This window comes from Cyprinodon tularosa, unplaced genomic scaffold, assembly GCF_016077235.1.
Source record: "Cyprinodon tularosa strain WSP-4 unplaced genomic scaffold, ASM1607723v1 ctg324, whole genome shotgun sequence".
Lineage (NCBI taxonomy): Eukaryota > Metazoa > Chordata > Actinopteri > Cyprinodontiformes > Cyprinodontidae > Cyprinodon > Cyprinodon tularosa.
Window position 1 is genome coordinate 783,455 of NW_024039035.1, and position 9,046 is coordinate 792,500.

At 34.1% G+C, this 9,046-nt stretch overlaps 1 protein-coding gene across 1 annotated transcript in view; it reads left to right on the plus strand.

Annotated features, from left to right (window-relative positions):
* Nucleotides 1–5,105: 5,105 nt before the first annotated feature.
* ptprna (protein tyrosine phosphatase receptor type Na) overlaps nt 5,106–9,046 on the plus strand; it is a 33,159-nt gene continuing 29,218 nt past the window's right edge. Inside the window, exon 1 of the mRNA XM_038293341.1 lies at nt 5,106–5,491. Within this exon, the coding sequence (XP_038149269.1) occupies nt 5,416–5,491 (76 nt within the window). The 5' untranslated portion in view covers nt 5,106–5,415. The remainder of the gene's footprint in view (nt 5,492–9,046) is intronic.

Consider the following 9,046-nt stretch of genomic DNA (forward strand, 5'->3'; position numbering starts at 1 on the left):
AAACAAATGTGGGTCAGTATGTTTTGCAACCAATCTAAAATCATGCAAACCTGAAGCAGTGAAAAAAACTGATTGGCACAGCCCCTTCTATTATCTCCGAGCCAATCTTTGCATCAGAAAAGACATTTTTTTTTTGTCCTGACCAAGAAGAACTTCTTATTTCTTTTCCTGAATTTCTCGTTCCTCCCACCTGAAACAAAATAACACATTTTATCTACCATTGCAGATAATGTGCAGACTTTAAGAGTACTATCTTTGGAAACAAACACTGTTAGAGAGCCGATGAGAATGTGGGAAAAAAAAAAAAAAACATATTATTCTAGAGCAAATATATTGTGGAGAATTTGTGACGCTGTGGTATCGTCAAATGTCCTGGGTAGACTGAGAATGCTTTCTATTATAAAATCTCTAAAGTATCAAAAGACATCAAATAAACATCTGACAGTCTCTAACTTAAAAATAAAAATTGGTCAATAACTGGATCATTCAGCAAGATAATGATCTAGAAATTACCAATATGCATTTTTGTATAGATACAAAAAAGCAGAAATATTGATTTAGAGAAAGAACCAGTCATCAAAATATATATCATATTAAATGGGAGAAATTTTGAAGTCGTTGATGCCATATGATTTAGCACAAGTTCTATTTGCGTTGGTATTTGCTTCACAGGGACTGTGCTGGATTTTTACTGACAGAGCTGAGTAAATATTCTATTTGTGCAGGATGATGTATAACTGTGAGATAAACTCCTTAAAATTAGATGGACGGACATCCATGTGATTTCCAGTTGAAAACTACATCATAACCTTAGACAGAAAGTGAGCCAGCGACTGGTTGCCTAACATCGACAGAACCAAACAACTCTGAACTGTAGCCCAGAAAAAGACACTCTAAAATTAGCAAGCACCCTAATCCTAGAGTGACTGCTGAAACAGTTATCACGCAGACCCAGACGGGAAACCAGTCTCAGAAAAACTATCAGCACATGACAGTCAGATACTAAACCTAAAATACATGACATGATTGTCGTTTTGAGATAAGATTCAGTATAAAAATAGCAGCAGATTTACCCTGAAGAATCGAGGTACTCTTTTTAATATTACATGCAAATCTGGGTTACAAGATGGCACAATTTTTTATGTAATGCTTGATATAAACCTTGATGTCAAGTAATAATGTACCCTATAGTTGTAGTCCAAAAACCACAACAGGCTTTATAATTTATAGGTTCCTGTTAAGTACCTAAAATGTCATGAGGTGTGAAAGACAAGATGGTGAATTGCTTCATTGGTACTTTTCTCAAAGACTGACCTTGAAAAATCCTTTTGAGTATGTTTATGAGCAAAATGCATCATAGAGACGTTTATCTTTATTCAGCCAACTAAAGGGTAAATGGATAATAGATAATATCATTACAGATACACATCCTTAATAAATTATGTGAGTTTCTATATTCAGCAGCTACAGAGTTTAGAGAAAATGCTCACAAATAAGACGCAAAGACTATTCATTGGTAAAGAGGAAGCTGGTGGTTTCGTCATTAACATGGACAGAAGGGTTGTTGCCCGGCAACACAACCAACATGCATACACACATACCAGAGTTGAGCTGCCAGACAAAATTGACCTCATGATGAAACCGGGAGAAAAAAAAAGATGAGAGAGAAATACTGTGATTGTGTGTCTCTGTCACAACCATGATATGGTGATTGCCTGCATGTGTGCAATGCAAAATTCCCGTTCTATCATGAAAAAATATTAGGAGAAGCCACTTGATGATTTAACTGGTCTATCTTTGGAAAGATCTGATATCAAAGTGCTGCAACATAACAGTGTTTTAAATAAAGAGAATAGAATTGATATATTGCAGTTTTTCACGGAACAATCCAACATAGCTGTATTCTAAAAACATTTAGAATTGAAAAAAAATCTGATAACAAAAATGAAAATTTGAATAATGCAAACAAGATCGGACATAACAAGCAGAAATATAATGTTAAATCTGTTTTTCGGATGCTTTTCTGGCTATGTTTTGCTGATATTATGGTTTAAATGAAAAATGTACTTGTAGGAGTGATAAAAGAAGTCTACAATAAACACAATAAGATAATGACCACATGTTTTTATTTCATCATTTTGAGGTATGCTAGTAAAATATTAAAATCCCTGCACTTAAACTGCACTGGCCGAGTTTCCTCATAAATTTCTTTTGCTTTTTTTGGTTTGTTATTTTAAGTAACGCATGGACTAAAATTTGATTCTCACCCTAAAAAACTGGTTTAAAACATCTTTTCAAGCAAAATCTGCACCATGGACCAATTTCTTGTTAGGTAGCAGCGGAGCAACCCTCATTTTCCATTTACTAAAATTCTTTATTTTATAGCTTTTAGGGCCTTTTATGAAAAAGTATTATCAACTTCTGTTTTCCTAATATACAGTATATAAAAGAGTAATAAATGAATAAATGCTGGTTAACTTGTAGGTCTGGTGTTCATTGAAGAGATAATGGAACAATTGTGACATTATTTAAAACTGGAATTTTTATCCATAAGTAATGAGACAAGTACGTACAGTAAGAACCTTCTGGGCCAGGTTAAACAACAGGCTGGTAGTAAAATTACAATATGGTTACGTGAAATAAAACAAACAGTTGAAATATCCAGCATTAAAGTAACTCTTTAAATTGAATCACACTTTTTTCAAGATGATTAAATTGATGTCTAGAATGAAATATTTGTCAAAATCCTTCCTAAAACCAAACAATCTTGTTTCTTCAGGACAATGAAGCTGAGAAAATTATTTTTCACCATTTGCATCAATCCAGCAATACAACCAAATCAAAAACAGAAGGTTTGCGTCTACAAAATGTAAAAGTTTTCAGAACTATAATGCCAGGTTTGCCTAACAAGAAATGTGGACAAGCAACACTATGTCATAACATGGTAGGCAAATGTGTATTAAAGCTGCTGACAGAATCCAGTCCAAGAGGAATAAATGCTGATGATAAATCAAATGTCACAAGAGAGTATCAGTATAAGGGTGCGCATATTTATTCAGACAGGTCACCAAAGGTCTTGTTTTTCCATAAAAGATTTCATGTTTTTTTATTCTTTTTTATTTTACATTTGAATTGAATTTTAAATTCTATAAGACATATGTCATTTTAAAAATGTGGAATATATATTATAGACTCTATCTTGTGGAGATTTTAAACTATTCTGGTATGGTCTAATTGTTTAACATCAAGAATAAAACAGTCTGTCTTGCAGTTCTGATAACAAATATAAACATTTTCTTTAAATTGCTTTTAGTGTACAATATCTTAGTAAAATATGGTAAGACAATACCTACTTTTAAAATGATGTTGCTATTACTGCCTCTTTTTTTATACACTGGTTTGGGGGTTGACATCAAAAGCATGTATTACTGGGAATTTTTGTGCTGTTTCATATTTACAAAAATGTAAATAATGAAATAATATTTAAAATAATATGTAATAATGGTAAAAAAAAATGTAAATCTAGGTAATCCAGTTTTTTCTTAACTCATTTTTTTATTAAACAAGTAACTGAGAGACTTTAACAATGGAAAAAGGCAATTTACATTTAAAATAAAAAAAGAAAAAATACTGCAGTCACTTATTTCAAGTGCATAATATCTAATTATCTTATTTCCAGGGTAAATATACTCATTGCATTGGCAAATCATCTTATTTTCCTAATCAAATTAAAGCTGAATATACTTATTTTCATAGGCAGTTCTAGACAGGGGTCACCAGGGGCCAGAGCCCCTGTACATGATGTCCTGTCCCCTGTTATGGCCCCTGTAGATCATAATACTCAATGATATGTGCTGGAACAGACATGGTTACTGATAGGTCCTTTGGATCTATTTATTTATTTTTCAAATTCTGTTTTATTAATTATTTAAAAACAATAAGTCGATAGCTTCAGTGGTATTGAGACAGGATCCCAGTTTTTTATCTGCTAAACGTTTTTTTAAAACAATACTAAAAAATTTACAGCTGAACTTATCAGTTCTTCTTGAATTCTAATTCATATTTTATAGAAAACGGTAATTTTAACTCGAGTTAAGTCAAAAATATGTAAAATTCCTAAATTATGCATCTATTTTGACCTGATAAGACATAGAATTTCACTTCATAGAGCTATCTGAATATATTTGAATCCCTTGCCCTGTTTTTTTTTTAATAACTCTTCAGATATCCTAACCAACCAGCATGCACGTTGTTTACCAGTATGTTTCGAATTTATATTGTGTTTTTTATCTGCTCAAAACAGGATATAGAAATATAACAGATCTAAGACACACTAGAGGGCGTGAGAGGACAGCAACACGAACTTTAAAGCACCAGCTGGCTTTTGATTTTGTAACTTTGTGTACAGATCTAACAGGTTAATTCTTTATTTTGATTTAATTAGCGTTTTAGGATCCAAACCTGCAGCACGATTGACTCTTAACAGGAACTACTGTACGACTGTTATGACCTCAGGGACCAAGAATGTAATGTCAAAGAAACTGGTTCCCAGTGTTCTTATACCTGAGTTTGTATAGGGCTCGGGATCCACGTTGCATTGTGGGACGTCGCGGTCATATTGACGGCTACGCAAACGTAAACATAGCTCTGACACAACGTTGTTGTTGAAAGAAGAGACAGAAGTAGAGAGAAAAAAGATGTTAAAATCCCGAAAAGGAACTGGAATTTACCGGGACACATTAAATAGAGAAGCCAGGGACCGGTATGTTGACAAAATCAGCATTATTAATCATTTGGATCCATATAAAGAATATGATTTTTTTCTCAAATATTTTAACTTTAATTAAATTTCCTTGCAAAATGCATTGCTATTAATAGCTTAATAATGATATAAATTAAATAACTAAACAACCGTGGAAAAAAGTAAAGAGGAGCTTGGTTTGCGCTACAATACAATATTGAACACATCAGATGAAAGCAAAATAAGCCTCCACGTTTTTCTGCGCGTGTCCAGCTTAAAGGAAACTGCACTTATGACGTATCTGGATGGGAGGAATATTAAATTAATGCTTTCTTTTCACCTCCCCCTTCACTCCCTTTTTTCTTCCTTGATGACGCATCTGTATAGCTTTCCTCTGTTGCTGAGAACTCCCCTGTTTTCAGGCTGTTTGCGCAGCGGTGCTGTCGTGAGTCTGTGCGCCGCTGTGCGTCCACGGCCTGCGCCCTCCTTCTCTCCCCACGCCCCGCCTTTTCATCGGAAGGATTCCTTCTTCCCTATCCATCCATCATTCTTAGTCCCTTCTGATTTGTTTTCCCTTGTCCTCGCTTTACATGATCTGAACATAATGGGGATTTAAAACAGGTGGAAAACTCTTCTATCTCCATCAATCCTTTGCAGTAAAGCTTTAGGGGATCATGCAACATCTGAAGCCATGGCGAGCTCTGCTCCTTTTGGCGGTGCTCTACCAACCAGCTGTCCCTGAGAAATACGGTAAGGTGCTGGTGTTGCTTATCATCATTTACTCTAAATAGTGTGTACAGACAACTACCTGTTTTACTGAAGAAATGTGCTGCTTCTCCTACTTTACTCAGTGTTTCAAACGCATCTGTAGATTACAGGAGGAAGGTTAAGATTTATTTACCAAATTGAACTCAGTGATTGCCTCTGTGGATAAATACAGAGGACTCTAATCAGATTAAACAGTGGTAAGGAAGAAATGGAAGATCAGGGAGAAAGGGGGAAGAAAACCTTATTCTATTCAAGAAGTTATTTTATGTTCTTACATCCTAAAAGAACAGGTTAGGTCATATAATCAGATCTTAACACTTTAGCTTTGCTTTAATTGTGTTTACTGATGAGGGACCTAACAGCATATTCTCTAAATGCAAAGGCAGCAGAAACCAGTAAAATCACATGTTGATATATAAAATAAGATTTAAAAAAAAACTTAGTCACTGTATCTTGCATGAAAACTATGATCTGGGTTTTCTATATTTGTAGAATAACTCTAAGTTTACAATGAAGGATATTCTTTACTGAGTAAGATATGCGTGCAACTGCAGTTTAAAATATGTTTGCTGATCGGTCTTGGATTTAACTCCCCTCCATAGAAAAGACTGTAAAAGACACAGTATTTAGTGGCATATTGATGTTATTAACAAGCACAGTCTTGCTTAGTCGTGTTAATTTCTGTTCTTAAATCAGATTTTGAATGGTGTGGATTAATACTATTTAATGGATCAATTTGACCTTTCATGTGCAACATGAGGTTTTATACTTGTTTTTGTTCTTTGTTCTGGGTGAAGATTATTTGGCTTTAGCATAAGAGTAATTTGAGCTTCTAAAAACATAAAGAGCACCACCATCAGCCTACTTTCTCCTACAATATATTAATTATATATTATTTGATGGTTATTTTACATACTTTATTTCTTCAGCATGATGTTTTATTGCTGTATGAGACTGTTAGTGGAAACTGCAGAGAGCAAAGGAAGTAAAATGCACCTGTATTCATTTAGAATAATACAGAAGAAAAATGAGATGAGCAATAGTGAACGATGAACAATGATGAGTTGTTTTCAGCACCATGGAGAGAAACCACTAATTGTGCTTCCACTGTCATCTCTTTCCTTCCACTGCTGTTTTTTCACCTTCTAATCCATCCCACTGTTTGTCTGATCCACCCATATGTGCAGTGGTATGATGCTCATGTCTGTTTTGACGTCTTGGAAGCTTTTTTTTGTTTTGTTTCTTTATTTTGTGTGCATGTGTCCTTTTTTCTCTTAGGCTCAAATGTCTTGTTGCCATGAAAAAAAACGCTGCCATTGGATGACCACAGGTTGATTGAAATGTTTGGTTTCTATTGCAATGATTCAATAGTTCAATAGTACAGTATCTGTTCTACAAAAAAAAAAAAAATAAAAATATTAATAATGATTGTTAGCTTTGATTACGGTGATAAAATGGAACCTTTGCCAACTTTATGCTTAAGCTTTATGTCAAGCCTTGCGTATATTTATAATGACCATTCCTTTCACCTCTTAATTCGTAAATACAATCTTCTGGTTTTCATATCTGGTGTCAGAATTGTTCAACAATTAGGACCAAAGGCCCCTAACCAAGCCGAAAGTGTTACCAAACATTAGTAACACGAAGTAGGCTTTTTGTGCAATAGTTTATTACTTTCATAATAGTTACACTGTTTTTTTGCTAATTTGCACTGCAATCCTTGACTATGGAACAGCCAGCACAAATTCTGCCTATAAACTTACTTGCTGTCTATGTATGTATAGAGGGCAATATGATTATGTAATTAATCATTATCCTTGGTGCATTTTTGGTGTGTTTTATTACCAACTTAAAATGGTAAAATGCTCATTTGACATTTACTCCCTCTCCTACAGGATTTCCATTCAGTAGACAAACATACTGTGTCTTGTAACCCTTTTTTTTGTAAACTATAGACAATAAACATGAGTGAGAGTCCTGAAAGGCTTTTTGACGTGCCTTTAAATGACTGGGCTCCATTTTAATCTGTGACTGTTTTTATATAGGGGAACTACTTGGTTTTAGACCCTAACACTGAACTAGACAACACATATTCTAAATATTATTAGACTGCCCTTTCAATCTACATTAAATTGAAGTGGTCAACAGTTAAAATTGACCCAATCAATCACACAACTCCTTGAACTAACCCCTCTGCCAAGTAAGCCTTATATGACCTAACATGATATTAATGACTACACAGACAAACAAAGATGGATTAAAGTTCTCTTTTCACAAATCTTTCTTAAATTTGGAATCTTCCTGTTACAAAGGACAACAGGAAACCCAACGTTTAAAGGATTTAGAGCCTTTTCATTTAAAACTAGATCCTAAACTAAGAACTGAAGTAGTTTTCATCAGACACCTGTACTCTTCAGCAATATCTTTTAATGTTTACTCAGTGTACACAACAATGGTTGCTCTTTGCTGTTGACTGGACAGGCAAATATTACATAGAAAAGGTGTCCCTTATGCAAGCTTTTTATTTGCTTCTCAAGACAAACCACCAGTGCTTAGCTGCTCAGGAAACAAACTCATATTGCTCATGTTTAAAACTGTTACTTGTAGAGTATAGAATACACATTCATTTACTTGTTAGCATTTCTTTACCTTACCTGTCTTAAAAGTTAAGATTACCAGTTAGATAGAGGACATTTATTTTAGGATGTTAAATGGCACCTGGTTATGTGGTAGTCAACAGCTGTGTTTGTCTAGTTGTTGTGTATCTAGTATAAAAGCTTCAAACTGCGTACTAGTTTGAACATTTTGGATAATAATCCATTATACTAGTAAGAGTATTAAGTTAAAGAAGCCCAGCACATTATTCAATAGGTGCAAGTTAAGGTCTAAATAGGTGAGTGAAGTGAGAAAAAAAAATGCAAGGTGTCAATAAAGACACATTACTTAAGGACATTCAGTATTTATTCAAGTGACTTGCTTTGGTTTAAAGTTTTGCTTTTTGGAGTGTTCAATGCCAGGAAAATAAAATTTTTACGTGGTTGGAATCTGATTCCATGTTTTCATCTGCTGCCTGTTGACAAATCAAAGCAGAAGCCATTTCCTTCACATCAGTCGGAGTGTGATGACAAGCAGAGACATTTTACCAAATTGCTGAATAACTAAATGAGTCACCCGTGAGTTTGTTTTTTCATCTTTTTCTAAGCACTGAAATAAAGGCCGTGCTGACAGGGTAGTGCGCATTGGGACGATACACACTGTTGTGTTTTTAAATTATAGATATTTTATTTTGTAAGATGTATTTATATATGACTGAGAAATCGCACAAAATTCTCAACACTAAAATAAGCATTTGATTAGTCTGGGAGACATTTTGAAACTACAAGATATTTGCTAAATGTTTCTTGCTCAGTGGATATAAGTCACAGTTGCAATAATCTTTTTACTGAGGCAGAAAAAAAAATTGACTACTGTTAATGTGTTATATTCAGTTTGGCTTTTATATATTTTAACTTCCAATACATATTCAGACAATTTTAA